This window comes from Toxotes jaculatrix, chromosome 8, assembly GCF_017976425.1.
Source record: "Toxotes jaculatrix isolate fToxJac2 chromosome 8, fToxJac2.pri, whole genome shotgun sequence".
NCBI classification, from domain to species: domain Eukaryota; kingdom Metazoa; phylum Chordata; class Actinopteri; family Toxotidae; genus Toxotes; species Toxotes jaculatrix.
Window position 1 is genome coordinate 22,157,779 of NC_054401.1, and position 21,579 is coordinate 22,179,357.

The 21,579-nt window shown below is 41.1% G+C and overlaps 1 protein-coding gene across 1 annotated transcript in view; it reads right to left on the reverse strand.

Moving 5' to 3' along the window:
- Positions 1 to 21,579, reverse strand: part of LOC121186588 (proprotein convertase subtilisin/kexin type 4-like) — a 155,447-nt gene that overhangs the window by 110,026 nt on the left and 23,842 nt on the right. Inside the window, exons 4-6 of the mRNA XM_041045364.1 lie at positions 18,526 to 18,607; positions 13,399 to 13,502; positions 8,251 to 8,356 (exon numbers count right to left, since the gene is read on the reverse strand). Of these exons, the coding sequence (XP_040901298.1) occupies positions 8,251 to 8,356; positions 13,399 to 13,502; positions 18,526 to 18,607 (292 nt within the window). The remainder of the gene's footprint in view (positions 1 to 8,250; positions 8,357 to 13,398; positions 13,503 to 18,525; positions 18,608 to 21,579) is intronic.

The window sequence follows — 21,579 nt, forward strand, 5'->3', positions numbered from 1 at the left end:
TTCAAGAAGTACAAAGAGCCTAAAATGCTTGTGGCAACGCCAATGGCAACAACTGATTCCTGAGGCAGCTTATGCTGCAGAATGACTGTTAGTTACCTCATACTGAGGTAAAAGATGAGGGTGTGAAGAACATACATGATTTGCTGATGTGAAATTTTGTAAACCTTGAATTTTTCATTGTGTTATTGAGCTTGTCTCAGTTTTTGGTTCCTTTTTCTCTGCACATCCCAGCAAACAACTTGTCAATCAAGCAGTGTGGGCGGCTTTTTTTTTTTTTTTTCTTTTTTCTTTTTGGCATTTTCATGCCTTTATTTTGATAGGGACAGTGACAGACAAGAAATTTGGGGAAAAAGAAAGTAGGGGAATTACATATGGCAAATGGTTTGGCTGGCTGGGAGTCAAACCGAGGACTCACCACTCAGGGCATTTACGCCCATGTAGTATGCACCCTCACCACGCTGCCTCATGTGGGCGGTTTTCTGACAAATTTTTCCTTGGGCTTTATTCTGTTGATGAAGTTTCAGTTTCTTCCAAGTTTCTTTTTCTACCCTGGTATACTGCTGCTCTAAACAGAAACACATCAGAAGTGTAGGCAGACATGTAGGTATCACTTCCTGAGCAAAATACATCAGGTGTTTCCAGCAACATGAGAAAAGCTTGGCTTCAGTTACCACAATTTTCTATCAGTCAGCGACACAAAGTTGACAAAATCGACATAAACTGATGGAGAGATTCTTCCTTCAGCTCAGTGAAACCAAAGCTGATCGCGATTACATAACACTTTTGGGAAACACAGCCCTAGAGAAGCGGTTGGTGATGTCTGAGGAGCGGGAAGTAGAGGTGGAGAGGAGAAAAGGTTTACAGGGGTGGATGGTGGTCAGATAAAACAGCTCCACACTCGCTTCAAGGAAAGGTTAATGTCTCTCTCTCGATTTCTCCATCTCTCCCTCCCTCGCTTTCCCAGCTGAGGTCTGTGTGACTTACAGCAGGTCCAGACTGCATTAGATTAAATCATAAATTACCCACCCACCCCCATATCTGCATCCCCCCCTCCTCGCTTCCTCCCTCTCTCCCTATCTCACTCTTCCCTCTCCCGTTCTCTCCCTATCTCAATCTCGCTCTCCCTTTATTCTGCTATATTCCATTCCCCATGTATTTCTCCTGCTTCCCCACTATTATTTCTCCCCAGCTCTAATCATTATTCTCTTTTCTTCACCCCCTCATTTCTCTCACTCTCCCTGTACTCTCCAATATGAATGCCTTTTCTGTTAGAGCAGTGCTACAGTGGGTCTGGACAGCAGGCCATGTGCTTGCTAGTGTGAGGTTTTGTTTGGTCTTATAATGTGTCTTGCGTAGTGTGATGCCGTGTGCCACAGGCCTGCACGCTCATATGTTTGCTGCAAAAAGTCCTGGGGTGGAGAGCTGTGGGTTAAAGATTCATCCTGTTGGTTATATGGTTTCGTGTGGTACACAGAAAAAAAAAATCTATTTTATCAAGTCAAAATGACAAAACTACCTACAGTAGTAAACAAGTGTCACTTCCAAAGTTAAACAGCACATCACTAGGTTACTAAATTAGTTCCCTGTAACCACAGTTTATGTTCACTAGCACAACGACTGTGTGGTATTTTCTGGCCTGGATGCTAATTGGAGGTTAGGCCTGTGAACCCTGCCAATGCTTCGTGTGCGAGCTAAGCAGAGTGAAGTTAGATGGAAATAACAGACTGATCTTGGACTAAGGAGTTCTACACTGCAACATAAGAACTGCGCTGTTTCTTTTTTCCTGGGACATTCAGCTGTAGCCTCCCTCTTTTAGCACAATTTCATGTATTTCAGCCAGAGATGGACTTTTTAATCATTATCGACCACCAATTAGCTTAATTAGCTGGCCAGCTACAGCTGATAGAGGGACAACTGATCAGGGACAACTGATGTCAAATTAGATCATGATTTGACCTAATTCTTTAAAAATGACTCAAAACAGTTTGATTGCCCTGGTGTTTTTAAGAATATAAACAAAACAGATATACATAGAAGGGAGAGGTGTGTGTGTACAGCATGGGAACACTGAGAATACTGAAGTGGACACACACTTCTACAAAGAAGGGTTTCTGGTTAACTGTAATTTGCAGATGCTCCCAGAGTACCCTCATACACACTCAGACTCTACATGTAGTGTAAATTTGTGGTCTTGTGTATCAAACAGTGTGGTAGAGAAGGGAAGGGTATCAGGAAGCACGGGGGTGCTTTATTTTTTTATTATTATTTATTTTTTAGTAGATTTATTTTCTTGAAATGAAAATGGGTTTCCATCTCCAGGTTTCTTCCTCATCTCCTGTGTATTCTGCTTTTGGTAAATACGGCCCTGCCCCCTAGCGCACGCATTAATGTTACGTCTACTGTATGTATGATGACAGACACCTATGTGAACGTCTGCACGTCGTCTGTTATTGTTTATAGACTTACAGGCACAGAGGCATGTTCCCGGCTTAACAGAGCGTTGGCGGGATAAGTGAGAGCCCAGGTGAAAAAAAAAAAAAGAAAAAGAAAAAAACAACAGTCCCTCCATTCAACCCCCACACACCTTGCTCCACTGCTCCGCTGGAGAAAAAAGGGAAATAAAATAGAGTGACCCTGCCACTAGCAGCTCTCTTTTTCCCCCACTGCTCTCTTCTTCCTCCCCCTTGCCGTGTGAAATCAAATTTCCATGTGGCTCCCGTATCTGTTGCACAGCGAGGTGATTTATCAGGGATGCAAAGAGCATGCAGAAACAATCTTTATTACATCCATTTCCTGCTTGTCAGCCGGGATCATGTTGGCTGTTCATTAAAGGCGCGGCGCAGGTGAGGAGAATGCATCCCGATGCCTTGATAGATTGTCTGCTCCCCTGTGGTGACAGCAGCTGGATGGATTGAACAGCGGGGGGCGAGGAGGGAGGAAAAAAAAGCGCTGACTCCGTCGCTCCCCCTGTCAGACACACTTTTACATAGCCGGCCAGTGTCATTTCTACCAAACAGCCCTCCCACCCCACCCCACACACACACACACACACACACACACACATACACATGCACACGCAGACTTCTGACACTCTTTGGACTTAAGCCAGAAGCCTGCCTTAATGCATGGATGCATACACACCATGAGCATACAAACACAAGCATTTATGGACACTGATGTAAAGGTACCGGGACACACATTGTAAAGATGAGATTTATCTTATTACACAGTTGCCAACCTTGGCTCCCTCTGTTGAAAACACCTGCCTGAAAAAACCCTACGAGGATAAAACACTCAAAATGAACTGCGACAGATTTTTGCCAAATTTAAAAAAAAGACAACTTCCAAAAAGGCAGTTAATTACAACGTTCAAAAATATAAACAGGACAGTCACAACTGAGGCCTGCTTAGGGTCATTATAAAATAAATACTCATTTTAATAACCAAAAATTATACTCATACAGGTACTTTTGTGTTGCTTGGCAACCACTTTGTTTAGACACCTATTGAGGACTTTGTGGCTTCGTGAAAGGTAATCATGTAATTGCTCTTATTTTGTGCTGAGGAGAAACTCAAACAGCAGCCTGCAGTGTGTTCTGTGGCTTGTATGTTTCTCAAATGCGTAGAGATCAGAGAAATTATGGCCTGTTGTGTTTACACTGAATAATGACAATACAGTGTGTGCTCAGACACTAAGTTAACACGATAAAATTCAATCAAGTATACAGTAACTTTGCATTGGTGCGTGGCTAAGTCACTACGTATGGACCTATACTGTAGCTGTTCTCTTTATGTAATAGTTTTATTTTTTCTTTTAGATGCAGCGGTACGTTACTGCTGTTTTAGAAAATCAGTAAGTCACACACCAGTGGCTCTAGTGAAATATGGTGGATATATGGATACATTTTGGATGACTAATATTTTTGTTACTTTAATAACGGCAGTGCTCTGCAAAGCCTTCAGATGACAGCTCCCCGGGTACAGACTACGTATGATGACACCCGAGATACAATGACCTAAGAAAGCAAATTAAATTGGCACAGTCAAGTGCTGAAGATACTAAAGTTCATTATAATTGACTTGTCAAAGACGCAGTTATTCTGCAGGACTCTGACCCACTCAGTACAACTCTGACGCACAACATGAGCAGACAGTAGAGTAAATGCTTCTCATACTGTATGGACACACCTCATTAAGTCAATCATCTGGGGTTGTAGAATATCAAAAATACTGCTCTGCCTCTTACAACAGCTACGTAAGCCTTCCTAATCAGCCATAAAATCTTTTATCACACCTCCTACATCAACAGATAAATACGTACAGTATGACAACTTAAATACAGCTCTGCATCTGTATTAGGCTGGTATTATTCTCTCGGTGGACTGCTTTTCAAAGTGCAACTATAAAATCCCACCATCTTCAACCTTGTGCGGTCTCTAATTCCTAGGACATAAAAGAGAAGAAATGGTCTAATGTCTGCATCTACAACAGAGTGCAGTAAAGAGAAAGAAAACAGGATTGGCTCAAATCGATGTTTATCTGTATATATCCTACACATTATCCTGATATCCAGCATAGAGCACAGTCAGATAGCTTATTTAAAAGGACCATTTCCGTGCTCTTTGCAAATCAGTTTGACATAAACAGCCCTGCATTATAGGACACTGAGCGCACTGAATTATCTTTGAGACTGCTCAGTCTTCTTTGTGTAAATCCTGTCTCCCTCCTGTCTCTCTCTCCACCCACCCACCCATCCATCCATCCAGCCATCCATCCAGCCATCCATCCATGCATCCATCCTTCCTCCTCCCTTCTGCCGTCTAATTTGTGTCCCGTGTCTCCCTGTGTACCAATGACAAGTAATGACAATGGCGTAAACGCCGATCAATACTGGAGTGTTTTTGGGGCGTGCGGCCATGAGGGACAGAGGTCGGTGTTGATAGCAGGGTGACAGGGACACTGTGGAGCTGTCATGGGACAAGGTGGGCGGGGGGTGGATGCAATTTCACTGATGAATCTATATTCTTAACCCACTCACCGGTCATAATCAGTGGACGACAGCCTAATGACTACTGTTTATGTTGATTCGCACAGCATGTGACATGTCTTTTATTCCTGCTATGAAACAGTTCATGAGCCTCATTGATCAAAGCATACACAGAGGATGTTAAAAAGGGGTGTGTATGAACTGCCCACAGGAAAAACATGGTACCTGTGCTCACACCTTGATGCAATGAACCATGATAAATCTCACCTGCACATGCAGGTTCATTTACATACAGAAACTACCCCAAAATACCAAATATGGTATGGCATAGTAATCACTAATTCTGAGCAGACTTTTAGGATGTAGTGTGTTCAAATTAGAAAAGTGACAGAATAAAATATACCCATAGCAGACTGAATGAATGCTAAATATGGTCAGTTTCTGTTGATGCATATTATTCTCCCACAATGCAATGCATTAAACGGATGAAGCAGACGGAGGAGCTGCTAAACTGGAAAAACTGTAAGTAAATTGAGCGTAGTGATGAAACAGCTCCCAAAAATCATTTCCTGTAGATAGTATAGGATTAGTATGTAGCATTGATTTGCAACACAGCTAATGTCTCCTGCCTGTGCACAGAAAGGGGATTGGCTGAACTGAAGCTACCCCTGCTGCCACCTCACAAATACACTGACTAATGTCAAACGTTCTCTTGCTAACATGTCATCGATGAAAACCCTACATTGCCCTAAGAATAAATGAAATCCAAAAAAAACACCTTGTTTTCTCTGACACTTCCACAGCTGGCTTGTTCAAAGATAAAGATGCAGTATCGGAGAAAGTTAAAAGTCAAATAAAGAATTGAAGGGCACACACAAAACAAAACAAAACAAAACAAAACAAAACAAAACAAAACAAAACAAAACAAAACAAAACAAAACAAAACAAAACAAAACAAAAAACCCATTGTGAATAGTAAAAGCTCAGTGTGATTCAAAGATTATACATTTGCTTTGCTTTTATTTTTAATTGTAGGACTTTTAACAGTTTTACCATAACTGAAAATATATCAGGCTCTATTAAGTTGTTAAATGAATGGGACTGAGTTCTTTATCAACGAAGACTGATTTCAATTGAATGTCATTAACATCCTCTGGATCTCTAAGAAGGAGCCACAGGTGCTATCTGATGTAGCACTAGAGAAACAAAGACAAAAACAGAGGCCAAAATGGAATCATTTTACTCTGGATAAAAAAATGACCTTATTTTCAGACTAACGACCGAAATGCATGTCTCCAGGAATGATGGTGACAATCTACCAATTATGCTCCTGTGCCTGACAGTAGAGATGGTTTGTGTGTCTGTAATTCAGGAATTACTTGTGATTACACTGGATTTCCACTGAGAGTTCGTTGGTACACATGGTCAGGAGTGGATTTAAATCTATGCACATTCTCAAGGACGAGAAGAAACTGGCAAACAGGAAGAAGCACAAAACTGCTGTCTGACGTCACTGGTTTTACTGAGCCATGTTTTCTGAGGGTCAAGCTAGAGTCCAGGAAGCACAGTAATAAAAGAAAGATAAAGCAAATATATCTAATGGTGTAAAAATGAAAGAACAGCCTGAAAGAGTAGAGTCAGAAGCAAGCCCAAACACGGGCATACAAATTGAAGATGGCACGGTGAATGTGATTCAACGCTTGCAGAGGCCCGGCCTCAGATGCCAATTGCATTACCTCTAAAACAGAGGGATTGAATTGAAGGATGGAGACAGCGAAGGAGGGCTGGAGGAAGGAGGAGGAGGAGGTGGTTGGGGCGCTTTCACTCAAAGAAAAATAATTTATTTCATTGTGATATTAAAATCAATAGGCATCGATTGAAAGGTGGCTAAAGGTGAACGTGTACATGATCCTTCAGCTGTGAGAGGCAGACTGTCCGAGAGGGAGGAAGAGAGGGAGGGAGGGAGGAAGAGAGGGAGGGAGGGAGGGAGGGAGGGAGAGATGGAGAAAAAGGAGGAGGAGGGGGAAGGACGAAAAAAAAAAGAAGAAGGGTGGCCAGAGGAAGAAGTCACCTCCTAGTTAACAAAGAAGGAACAGAAAAAAGAGGGGGAAAAGACTAAGAAAATGAGAGAAGGAGAGAGAAAGAGACAGAGAGAAAGAGTGAGGGAGCTCTTGCCCAGTGGAATCAATACAGAGAGGTGGAGCAGAGTACAATAGCCTCAGAGGAGAGGAGATTCAGTGGTGCAAGTCTAATACTCTCTGTCTCACACACACACACACACACACTCGCCCCCTTCTCTGAATCCTTTTTGCTTTTGCTTTCTCCTGACATTTCCCTCTATATCCTTCCTCTATTTAATTTCTTTCTCTTTCTCTCTCGCTTGCTTGCTCATTCTGTATCCACCCTCCACCCCTCGCCACCCCCACGCACTCACACTCCCTCTCTCTCTCTCACACACACACAGGCTCTGTCTGTATGCAGAGGGATGCAGAACAGAGAGGACGCCTTCTGTCCACAGCACCACCATAACAACAACGAAAACTGACACTGAAGCAATAACTGACACATAGCAAGTTGATTCACATGCATGATACAAGTGGCAAAAACACACACACACACACCATTTCTTAGAACAGTGTCACCTGTGTAGGATATTTTCTCCAAGTCCACTTTCACACTCATACTGCAGAGTCAGAGGCACTCTAACTCAATAAAAAAAAAGTGTCACATGAACACTTTAACACACACACATACAAACAGCACACTCCAGCACTACTCCAGCTCTATCAGCACTTGAGACTAGTGAGGCTTCAATTAGTTCTTGATGAATGAGCCCATAAGATGCCGCTCTCTCATTTCCCTTGTTGCCAGATATCCCAGCAATCAGAGAGAAATGAATTCTCATTGTGGCGTGACTGAGACGAAGATGACGGTGGTGGTGGTGGTGGTGGTGGTGATGATGATGATGAGTGGGGGGTGGGGTGGGGGGTAACATAAATCATTCACCCTCTCCACTGAGGGCCAGAGTTCAGCTCTATCACACCAAACTTCACAAGTCTTCACCAAAGTAAAATCCTTCTAATAAAGCACACTGTTGCCTTTCACAACATATCGCACAAAAGCAAATCGTATAAAATATTAAACAGATAATATGAAATATGGCACAGTGTGCCAGTATGTACCTGTGTATCCAGTGAAAAGATCCAATCAGTCTGAAAACCAGTGTGTAAGAGCGTGTTTGTCGTAGCGAAGTTTAAACTCACCATCATCGATGATGCTGACCACGACTCCATCACCCGTGATGTTTTTGCTCCAAACTGGCATCACATTCAGGTCAAACCCACTGGAGTTGTACTCGCCCTGTGCAAACTGAACACACACAGACACACAGACACACACACAAACAAAATTATTATCACAACTTGAAAAGCTCTGATGCAATGAAGATGGTTTACTGTTAAACATAAACCTAAATGCATCACTCACAAAACAGTCTAAGACTAGTACTATTGTGCCGGTGACAAATTAGTACACTATCACTAACATTTTCATTGGACACTATTTAGCTCTTTTAACCCTGTGAGCCCGTACGTATCATATATGATACCCACATTTCTGGGACTCATTGCATCACCATCAAGCATAAACTTTGCATTTAACCCTTTTAGATGAACTCTTATGCTCGTATACTGACTCCTGGTAGACACTCCTCACTTTTCTAAATGTTTTGACATGTGTGATACAAACAAAAAATATACTTAGAATTTTTTTTTTTTAATTTTTTTTTTTTACATTTTGTCAAAGGGACAAATAAAGAGTTCATATTTGAAAAATTAGAATTTTCTGACCATTCTTTCATAGTTCAGGTCTCACAGGGTTAAATATTCACCTGTTTGTACATTCTTTGGTTTGGTAAAGCAGACATTATATTTATGCAGATCAGTCCTTTTGGCATGAAATCGCACTTGTGTTTCTGCCTGCTCGTCCCTGTCGTGCAATCATCAGTATCATCCTCTTCTCCTTCCTTCTCTCTTCCCACTTTCTCTCTTTAGTGTGTGAATTTCTAACATCTCCTTTGTTCTACAACTCCTCACCTGCCCTTTAGATGCTACTGCTGCCTTTCTGCTCCCGCTTCCCACCTGATCCACTCACGTGCCTGCCTGGCTGCTCAGGTAGACATGTGACTCCACCTGCTGACACTGTTTTCTTCCTACTCGTGATATATTCATCCTACCCCAGCTTCTTCTCCATGTTACGTAATGTTGTGCTGTTGTCCCAAATAATTGATAACTGAATCAGAAAAAAAAAAAAAAAAACATATGCAGAGCATCATGTACTTGAGCAATCATGCAGCATACAGCAATCATGTACTTGAATACTGAGAGTGAAATAGCCATTACATTATTTTATATTACATTACACTGTGCAGCACCTTCTTATGTTGCATTATTGCACTGAGCCACCTCTGCAGAAATATAACCTTAGCTAAGTTAGGAAAAGAGAATATTGATGAGATCTGTTCTAAATGATTCTGCGCTTTGCACTTGGAAAAATGGAACATTCTAGATAAATTATGTTACGAACATTTTTGTCTCCCTCTTCACAATGACTGAATGGGTTTACACTTTATCCCTGTTGATGATGACAGCACTTGTCCAGACAAGTACACTTTTGCCTATAAAGGAGGCAATGCTAGTAATTTGGCAAACCACAGGTTGAACTAACATCCTAAATTTACAGATATCCACAGTCTTAGACTGCTGTGCTCTTAGTCATCTTCTGTATCAGCTCCAGTTGTCTTGCCTTTCATGCTCATTGCCATAACAATAGACACAGTGGTCAGAAAGCCATTAACGTTGTTGCCGTTGCTGCCAAAATAACAAAGAAATTCGGTTCCTACTCACGACAAGTTCCTTTGTTTCATTTGAGCTTTTAGTGTTTATCAAAAATATCCCATAAAAACATTTTTCCTGCATCACAAAGTAGAGTAAGCAGGGCCAATATTCAGTGATAGTATCAATAAAACCCAACCCTGTCCCTGTCAGGACCTCACTGTGCATTACTGTCTACTAATGTTGCTTCCTTGTGATTTCTATAATGTATGTGAATATGCTTTCTGCAGAGTCTTTGCTGTGTGTGCATGAATGGGCCTACGTGTATGTACTGTAAGCTGTTGGGTTGTATGTTTATGTGAGAGAATTGTCCACAGCCCCGTGGTTCAGTGCACTCGGACACAATACATGTGTTCAGAGTGCCCACGAGGAGCCCAGAGAGTTCATGTGAGTCACTGAGACAGATTTTTCATCCTTGCACCTCAAACCACAAATCCACCCACACACAACGCACACACACACAGCAGTGACCCCGGCATGGTGAGGCAAAAGAGCCATCACTTTAACTGCCATGAGCCTCAGTGGCCCACAAACTAAATACATCCAGTTATAAACATGCAGTACACGATACATAAAATGTGTGTGTGTGTATATATATATAGATGTATATATAAACACATTTGCTGTAAAAGGTGTGTATGAGCCAGCAATAGAGAGAGTGTGTGTGCATTTGCATTGTGTAGCTGAGGGGCAGCTGAAAATAAAGGCAGAGAAACAAGTGAAATTCTTTTGTTGTCGTTCTGTTTGCTTGTGTGTCTTCTGCACAGAAAAAGTGTGAACGTGTTTGTTTTGTGCTCTAGTGTGGCATGAACTTTTTTGCAACTCTGTATACATGTATTTATGTGTGTTTGAGCATATCTGTGTGTGTGTGTGTTAGGATTGGTTGTGTTCCAGTGCTTCAGAGAATGATTATGATTCTGTGTGTGTGTGTACATGTCTTTCTGTGATTGTGTGGACATTTTGGCTGGTCCTCACAACTTCAAAGGGCTGTTTGAGGGTTGAGACTTGATTTTAAGGCTCAGGTTAGAATTCGGTTGAGGTTAGAGTTAGGGTAAGGTATGTATTTGAGATGGATAATTATCCTCACAGCTCTAGAAAGACCAGCATGTGCATGTGAGTGTGTGAGAGGCTCGTATTGTTGGCTTTCACTTCATGAACAGTGTGTGTGTGTGTGTGTGTGTGTGTGATGTGAGTCAGTGTTCAAGATGCCTCTCTGTGGGCTTACATCCAAGTTCACAAAGGTGTGTGTTTGTATTTTTGCACGTGTGTCTGTGTATCCTGAGTGTGTATATGAGTGTGAGTGTGTGTGTGTGTGTGCACACTCCCTAGGGCTGGTCCTCATGCTCTGGTGGACGTTAGCTTGCTAGCTGTCTCCATTCATCTGCTTTATTCTCACACACTACAAAGCAGCACTGCTCCCCAGATGCAACCCCCCAAACACACAACAAACACATACACGTGCAACACCACACAAACACACAGACACACTACCCTCCTACTGAGCCGTTTTTTTCCCCCATTGTGCTCTCTTCCCCTCTCTCTCTCTCTCTCTCTCTCTCCATCATGATAACAACAACAGAGTTGAAGCCTCTTGAAAAACTCACTTTGAATACAAACATTCACACATACATTTAGACATATCGATGTCTATACATCTATATCTATGAATATTTGTATATAAGCATCTATAGACACACACACACACACACACACACCTACACACGCCCACGCATGCCCACCTGGTCCCTGGCAGGTCACCAACCCTGGGCTGGTTACTGACCCTCAATCAATATCCACACCCACCAGAGGCTGATTAAACACAACAGAATGAGAGCAGAGGAGGAGGGAGGGAGAGGGAGAGAGGGAGAGAGAGGGAGAGAGGGAGAGGGAGAGGGAGAGAGAGAGAGAGAGAGAGAGAGAGAAAGATGTCCTCAACTTTAAAAATGGATTACATTTTACCTTGATTATTGATTTATTGATATGTTCTAATGTTCAGTTTATGAAATCCATATACGTAGTTGAATCTGTATTTAAATTCTCCATCATACTGTCACATATGAACAATCACATCAAAATTTCTAATCAGAACAGTGAGTATATGAAACCATTAACTCTCATATAGAAAAGTTGTGTCTGATTTTTCTCTCACTTTTTGCCTCATATTCCTCCTCATCTTCCCTCCTCGCTTCCTCCGTCTGTCTCCTCTACCCCCCACCCCCGTCCTGACTCTCACCCCTCCATCGTGCCCCAAGAGCTGAGGTGTCAATCAATCTGTTGCCAGTTGCCTTGGTGAATCTCTGACCACACCTCCCTCCCCTCCTGCCTCTGTCAGAGTACACCCTCACACGTCAGTCAAGAACATCCGCGGTGATGATTGGCTGAGCCCTGCTATGTGAGCAGTGTGTTTGTGTGTATGTCAAGATCATTTTCTGTACCATACCAGAGATGTTTTATAATCTAAATACAGGCTAAAATTATGCTTTTGACCATGATCTTGAAATGTAAGAATTATTAAAGGTGGCAATGGTCAAATGATGTGAAATGAAGTGAATACATACATTTATAAAGGAACAAAAAAGTAAATGCATAAGGTGTCCTGTTCACATGCTTCATATAAACCATCTGAAAGATGAGCTGCAATGTTGGCCAACTATTGTAAAGATGGACAGGTGCATTTTTATTAGTAGGGCTTGGTATCAAGCTTTGGCATTTTCTTTGTACTGACCAGAATGTGTCCAGGAAAGAACCCAAAGCTATGAAGTATCTAAAGCTGGAGTGTACTGCTTTCTGAACTACACACTCCTCTTTACTTTCTTTAATTAATCAGTTTCTGAATGAAGTCATAATTTGACTGAGCCATTATATCACTATATACACATTTTCTCTATGAATGTGTAGGTTAAAGAAACATTTTTGTTGTTGTCAGTTTTATCTGATTATTACTGTATTTGGATTATTAATGAAATAAAAGGTTGTAAATACAGCTACTGAATCATCTTGATATTTTGTGCTGTGTTCTCGTGTAGGGTATAAAATGACATTTTCATGCCCAAACATACCAATTCTCCTCTCCTGTTGGTCTTCACAAACACATATTGATCAAACAGTGAGAACAAGACTATGCAGAGGGGATGAGGTTGTCTTGTTGTTGCAGCCCAGTTGTGTGTCAGTGTTACTCCAAGCCTCATCAATCCCCGACATCTGTCTCAGTTCAACACGGACAACTCCCTTCACCTCCTCTCTCTCCTTTTCTCTCTTTCTCCGTAATCTCTCTGCCTCCCTCATATCTTCTTCCTCTCTCTCTCTCCAGTCACACATGAAAGCCTGCCTGACTTATGCCTGTCAGAGGAACATCCTTCACCACGAGGACAAGAGCTGAGGGGAGAGAGAGAGAGAGAGAGAGAGAGAGAGAGAGAGAGAGAGAGAGAGAGAGAGAGAGAGAGAGAGAGAGAGAGAGGAGACTTCCCGATAAGCCCAGTGAACACAGAGACACACACACATACACACAATTACACCCACCAGTTCCCACTGCATGGGCCAGAGTGGGTCATTGAAGGTGAGGGACTGGTCACTCTTATTCTCCCCAGGCTGCCTGTTAGTTGCATACTCCCTCCTCTGGGAACCTGCAAGCACACAGATCCATCATACGTGTGTGTCTGTGTGTGTTTTCTTGTCCTGAACTATGACTTCAGGAAGTCCCTGGTCTCCAACCAATGGTGAAAGACCTCCCAGATTGCCTTTCCCTCCAGTGAGGTGGAATACTGCTGGCAGATTACCATATGATTAGCATATCATTAGCATAGCATTGCGAGCGAGCGCCACAGCTTGGCTTGCTGTCTGTGAATGTGCTATCGGCTCATCAAGGTCTGCACCTTCCTCTCCATGCACTACATGTTACACTCACTGCCACTGGCTCTCTCTCTGTCTCTCTCTCTCTCTTTCCTCACATCTTTCACCCCTGCACAGCACTCCATCTCACTGCCATTCACTCTTTTCTCCCTCTCTTTCTCAGATATGATGGATATGAATCAGTTTGTTTCATAATATACTGTATGTATTACAGGGCTCACACATCAGGGCTCACACCAATTGTTAATGGGGATCTCTTTTTCTGAACTGACTGTAATAAAACATCACATGCAGACATGCAGGAATATATTTGAAGCTTTAGTTTTAAATTAGCGATGTAATGGTACATGTATTGGTCTTGAACCATCTCATTCACTATGCAGCTTTCTGTGGTTCAATACTCTCTGTGAACCAAGTAATTGCTGATACATTAGCCTTCTACACATTAATTAGATTTATGTCTTAGCATGAACTAAAATTAGCACATGGATGTCTAAGCCATACACACAGTGTTGTTAGCGTGGCTAACACCAGCAGGAAACCAGAGCTGGAATAGTCTCAGATGTTATTCAGATTTATCAGCCTTAGGGTGTCCCACTAAATTAAAGTGACACTGGACAAAGAGAAGCGGATCGGATGGAAACTGTCTGCTTACAATGATCAAACCTGCTAAACCATTTGCAACAGTGGACCCGAACAGGCTGTGATGGAGAGAACACAGACAGCAGCACAATGCACAGTTAACAAGCAGCCGTGGTAGAAAAGCACAAGTCCCAAAAATTGATATAAAGTCATAGAAAGGAAATCAAAAAAATAATTTGTTTCCTGTGCAACAACCGAAAGTCCAAGTTTCACCTCATGCACAGACCAAAAAAAAAAATCTTTAAAAAAATCTTTAAAACAAAACACTTTAATATTATTCTGAAAAATAATAATAAAAAATAATATTTCTTGTTACTGATTTCCTAAAATATTTTCTCTTGTATCTATTTGGATCCAGTGGGGTATTAAACATATTGACACAAAGATCAAAGACACTACCAGCCCAATTACACTGAGTAGAATTTGGACACGGCCACTAATTAAAACAAATTATTTGACATTTTGAGAATTTGGGATGAGGTGATCTATACCAGTCTCATGTCTGTACGGCAAACATGAAGCTACCGACAGGAGACAGTTTGCTTAGCTTAGCATAAAGACTGGAAACAGTGGAAAACATATAGACTGGCTCAGTCCAAAGGTAAAAAAAAAAAAAAAAAATCTGCCTGTACAATCACATCTAAAGCGTGCAAATTAACACACTGTATACAGATTAAACAATCAAAATATAATGTGTTAACTATTATGCTAATTAACGTGATGGAGCGTTACTGACATAGTAATATTTGTTATTATTTGTTTTTCTTATTGACCATATGCCAGTGTTTTAGTGCCTCCATTTTTTCCAGTAAAAATTATGATGAATGAGCCACTGTTTGAGATTTCCATTAGAAAATAAATACTAAAATGTTATCCTCTACATTTGCTTTTCCCGCTGAACCAAAACCGCACCAAACCATGAATTTTGTGTACCATTACACCCGCAGTGCTAATACTGGTATTACTAATTGTATCCTGTGCTTCAATAGAGTTTAAAGTGCTAAAATGAGGATTTTTCATCCTGCCAAGAAACAGTGTTTGGCAGGAATTTTTCAAACTGGCACACAATATTGAACACTGGCAGCTTTAATCCAGAAACACTAAGAAAGAAACATTAGATTTTAAAAGGCCATATTGGTCAAAAGAGTGCTTTCTCTTTTTCTCTCTCCCTCCTGTGTGTGAATAAACACACAACTGCAGTGTACTTCCACCATCTTTATCTTTTTCTTTCTCTCACTTTTCTATCATCTGTCAGAGCAGAAGCCGAACGACACAGTGAGGATGGCGACACACAATGAGAGAGAGAGAGAGAGAGAGAAGAAGAGACTGCAGCATGACGTGAGCCAGTACATTCCTGAACAAACACACCCGCCACTTCCCAATACACACACACACGCACACACACACACACACACGGTAATGCATATCACACAATAATACACATATGTCTGGATTTAAAGGTATACACATGCATGGTGTAACATATTAAACAGGCATCAAACAGCTGCAGTGGTTGTGCTGGTTGTGCTGGTTTCATCACAGAGGTTTATTGTTATTGTAAAGATCAAAATGATGTTTCAAAGGTATTTCGAAAAACATACGTGGTAAAGACTGACACGTACGCAAATGAAATACCCATCACAGAGACAAACACACTTAAGTATGAATAAACCTGAAAAAGCCTGTTATGCACGCACTGCAAAACAAATACACCTCAGTCCCTCCTGTAATGCTGGATGCCAGACAGTTTATAATACAGTTGTTATACTAAATTTGACATGTCAACCACTTCTGACAAGGAAGAGTGACTCTAATACTTAAAGAGGAGCAAAGAGAACAAAGTTCTCTAGATACCAAGACCACAAACTATTAAGAACTGAGCACAGCCTCACACACCCAGACTCATTCAATCAATTAAAAAAAAAAACAGGATAAGAACTAACTTCACTGTTCCTTCTTTGTTTGAACAGGTTAACTGTTCCTATGACAACCTTACATATCCTCCTGTGCTAATCTTAAGTACACAGCATTAACATGATAACGTTATAATAATATAATAGCCCCTACTAGGTATTACGTGATAAACACATGATAAGAATAGGAAAACACACAATTTTGCTCATTAATGAGCAGTTAACACGGCTGAAAAACAGCTCTGGTATTACCTCCACTCTGTGTGTTACACTTGGGCTGTAGCTTTCTAAAACCTTTGAAAACCACAATGTATTTACTAGATGTATTTTTAAGGCTGTGAATACATGGTAATTTATTCACAAAAGCTTTATTTTTGTCACATTTTTCTTTTTCACTTTTATTTTGCCTCACCGTGCAAATAATCACATTGTGAAAGCATCTAAACATCTTCTACATTACACTAATACAGTGTTTGAAAAGCTTTGAAACAGTTGTTGAATCAACGCCAAAATGATAAGCCATAAAGTCAAAAGACAAACTCGTTCTAAGCTTAATTAAAGCTAGCATGCATTGCTGAAATCCTGTTAGGCCAGACTTAGGTTTGAGATGGGGAGCTACAGATTGAAAACCTGTCAGAACTGTCTCGTCTCATTCAGTCCAGTTCTACTCATTTCTTCTTTTAACAACATATTTTCAACCCTCAAGTCTCGGCCTTACAACTCAAGAGACTGAATGCACTGCTTACAGTTTTCACTGTAACATGATGGAGCTGCTGGATCATTATTATCACCGGAAAGCATTTTCAAGTTCTTTGTGGGTCGACTCCCTGAGACGAGGTTCTGTTATGAGAATCTGGTCTGCAGTGGGACGCTTGTCCTATCTCGAGTACATTCACTGAAAGGATTACTCCTGCAGCTGATGACTTCTCTGAGTTTGTTCTTCTGTCTTCTGATGAATACATCTAACTGCATTCCTCTTCTCTTCTCTGGGGTTGGCACATGTGAAAATGGAAGGGATGTAGCAAGGTGACAGAAAGATATCACTCTCTCTCCCTACAACATGAGTAAATGTACATGTAGTTATAGGCTTACTAGATGTGAAGGTATCAAAGTTGATGCCTGTAACTAAAATGTCCTGCGAATTTTTGGTTAGCAACAGGCTTCTTTTAGTTCAGCCTTTGTTATAAGTCAAACTTGCCATTTGTTTGAATTAAATGATCAGAAACTATTAATAAAAGCTTTTTAAATAAGACATCAAAGTTAGGGAGTCTTATATAGTGTACCTGATATGAAGTGGTCGCTGCACAAGTGGAATCTGTTGCTTGCAGGGTCCCATTTCTCAGTTTTCTTCTGTTCACATCTGGCACGTTTTATGGCAGTAATCCATTTATGTCGTCTTTCAGAATCTTTAGGAATCCAATAAAATGCTCTCCCATTCACTTGCCTCGGGGTGTTCTGGCATCCCGGCGCGCAACAGCAATCCAACATGTTTACTTTGTATAACTGCAGCAGGCGAAAATAATTGCTGCTGGCGGTCGTTAGCCCGGCAAACAGCAAAACTCCCGCTATTCCTGCCAATATGGCGGTGTTTTCATTTTGACTGATGCATGCCGGGACTGCGTGATGTCGACTACTGGAGGTCTGGCCACTCACGCCACTACCTCACCAGTCCCGTGCACTTGGCTTTACCTCTTGGTCATTTTGGAGCCAGGTAAAAATCAACGTTTTCTCTTATTGTGTACATTTTCATGCAAGTATCTGTCAAAGTGTAACTTAATACCAGGCTGAAAAGTTGTGTTATTGTGGGAGTATAGTCATAAACCTGTTTACCGTGAGGGACAACTACAGGTTCATTAAAGACAGTCACTCATATGATACACGTGAAAATTGAAAATCACATCTGTTGCACCTGTAACAACACACTGACACACACTGACATACCCAGGAGTACACATCTACATCAGAGCTGAGACATTAAAGGCTCAAAACATTTAGCTTTCAATCAGCCTTTCATTATATGATGGGGTGAGTGATGTGGTTCTACACAACTTTCTGCCAAAAATAAAACAGTTCTTGTTATTTCATCTGAGAAACTTCTGCATTTCCTTTTATTCTCTGTGCTCTTCAAGCTTGTTTGAAAGGGGCGGGACTCAGTTTGAAAACCACACTGTTAAGTTGCTCTTTAAATATCTAGCTCTGTAAAAAAAAAAAAAAAAAACAAAGCATTTTAATCAAAACTTACTGTGAGCAGTACTGTGGTCCAGTTCCATCACAGGAGCCCGTTTCTCTCTATGATGACTGTGCTGCCTCTGCACCCAGTGAACCTGGAAATCACAACACAAATTTCTTTGAGAAATATATGAAATAATAATAATGTTGGCTTTGGTCAACTGCTAAAACATTAGACACGTAGCTTTTACTCACTACAAAATGTCATCTGTTTTCACCTCACTTTGGTACATTTACACGTTGGCTTACCCAATAGATGCTCATGTACTACAGCCCTAATAATCTTCATCCATTTCTGAAGTCTTATTTTCGCTTTGTATGGCTTTCTGTCTAGGACTGTGGATTTATGAGGATAAAAGCAAAACCGTGAGAAGAACTGAGCAAATGAAATATTCTGGCTTATTCTGTTTCATTCTATTTTGAAAGAGAGGGAAATCCACAGCACAGGGTAGAGTTGGGCATCTTTATAGAGGAGTGTAAAAGGTTTCCTCTTCATTAGTTCAAAGAGTACTCGCTCGCTCTGTCCTTTGCAGTCCCATTGTCCTGGGTTAAAAGCAAGGAAAACACCCCCGCCTCACCTACACCTCTGCCCTGCGCAGCACACACACACATGCACACACACACACAATTTCTTTCATAGGCTGCCTGCTTGCAGCTTTGATCTGATAAGAGGCTGGTCCTTGTGAAGGTGGGCACACTAAATCAAACAACAGATCACAGACGCACACAGGCACACACACAGACACGCACATATCAGTGTCAGGCCACTATTGTCCTCTTACACTTAAATCAGAGTGGAAGAGGTTGAAAATAAATACTATTGAGAGGCGGCTGCAGTCTTTTATGTCCTAAAAGCCTGCTTGCTTTATTCCCCCTTCATGTTCTTCAATTAGACTCAATTAACGAGAGCTAGGAGTTGCACTGAACTGGCCAGGTAGTGGATGTGATAGGTGTAGGTGTACAGTTCTGCATATGTAATTAAATTAATGTTTGTACTAGTCTGATTGATTGAGCCTATATTGATTTACCTTGATTTGAGGCGAGGTTAAATAAAAATATAATAAGCTCAGCGTGTCACATATACTGGAGAAGGCCATTATCTTTATTTATGCACATGTAATGTCAGCCATACTATGGCATTTTTAGACAAATGTAAAATTTCAACATGTAAATTCACAGTATGGTTCCTAAACAGAATATATATATATAAACTGTATAGCATCACAGTATAGACTGAATACACTAAACAAAAATTGCAACCTCAAAAACTGCTAGGTGTTTTCTTTCAAAAGTATCAGAATATCATAAGCAATTACCCTTCATTAACAACTATATATCTGCACTCACCATGCATTTACATAAATGCCACAATGCTGATACTAAACAATCACTCACATACAGACGTGAGCAGATTCCCAATGTCTGCAAGATCCAACAACCAGGGCAGCTCAGTGAGCCTTTATCATTGACATGCAATGGACAGTTTCAGTAAGCACACCCATTAGCTTTCATTTAGTTTTCATTTACACTGAAAAAACATTTGTAAAAAAAACAAAACACATGGCTACACTCTAACATGTGCTACAGCTTTATATCAGCTCATATCATACACAGTATAATTGTATGTTTCCACCAGCCAGTAACTGGAAGGCCTTATTATGGTCTGGCTGGAGGAAGTGAAGCCTTAGTAACTGAGATTATGACCTTCTTTAGCCATAAAATTTTTATCTGAAACAAGATACAGAGATTTTCTGATGCTCTTTAATCGTCAGGTCATATATTTAATGGTTAATGAAGATGCAGCCACTGTGAGAGAGTGAAATCCAGAGCTGATTACTACAGTTTGGGTGAGCTCAAATCTCATTTGTCATTAAAGTAAGTTATTTTATTGCGCCACTGTTGCCAATTTAAAAACCATTTTCACAGCACCTACATAATGGGCCTGGATCACAGTCCCCAACCCCCCCCTAACACACACACACACATACACACACACACACACGCACACAGATATTCTAAATATTGTCTTAATTTATCATATGAGAAAAGTAAACACATTTTACTGCACCACCGTTGTGATTTTAAAAACTACTCGCAGTATGCATGGTTTACAGTCAGATTAGAGTTGCTCTCCATGCAGGTATCCAAACTGAATAGAAATCTAACATATTATATATATCCAAAATATAGATCAATATGGTCCCAGAAACTGTAGAGAAACCCTTCTTGCTTCTGTAAATGACACCCATGTACACACACACACAGATAGACAACATGAAACACCCTTATATATGATTCATGATGCAACATATAATAACATACACAGGTGTGTGTGTGTGTGTGTGTGTGTGTGTGTGTGTGTGTGTGTGCGCGCGCCCTAACTACCTTGTAAAAACCCTTCCAGCCCCTCCTCTAGAGGAGCAGCCAGGACACGGTGATCAATACACATGATAGGGAGCTAATCGCTCTCTGTCAAACCAGCCCCTGCCAGCTACTAATGGCACACACTCACTAGGGAATGTCTGTGAATGTGTGTGTGTGTGTGTGTGTGTGTAGGCGTGGGCCTTAATGGCAGATTGAGACTCTTTAGGGAGTGTTGCTCAAGGTTAGACTCAGGGGACGAGGGGCAATTGACCACACTGTCTGTGACACTGACCCCTCCACTGTCAGCGCATTCATCATCCAGCTGTGACATATAGGCAGCACATACACACACACACAAACAAACGTAGAGGCAACACACACCACAAGTAAAACACAGAACACTGTACAGTAAACAAAAAAAGTCCCTATGTAAACGCACTAAAAAATGACATCACCAAGCAGAAAAGCACGTTTCATAAACCGAACTTCTTTCAACAGCTGCCCAGCACATGCTACAATACAAAGTAAGTTGGTGCAACTTCAACGTCAAATACAAAAGACTCTGACAATGCTCTCTTCAGAATAAAAGCCTGGCTAAATGGAAAGGGAGAAATAGGCACAGAGAGAACAAGGTTTGAGATCAGTGAGAAAAAGACAAAGGCAGGATACATAAAAAAATAAACTTGTTTGGAGAAATCGTTTT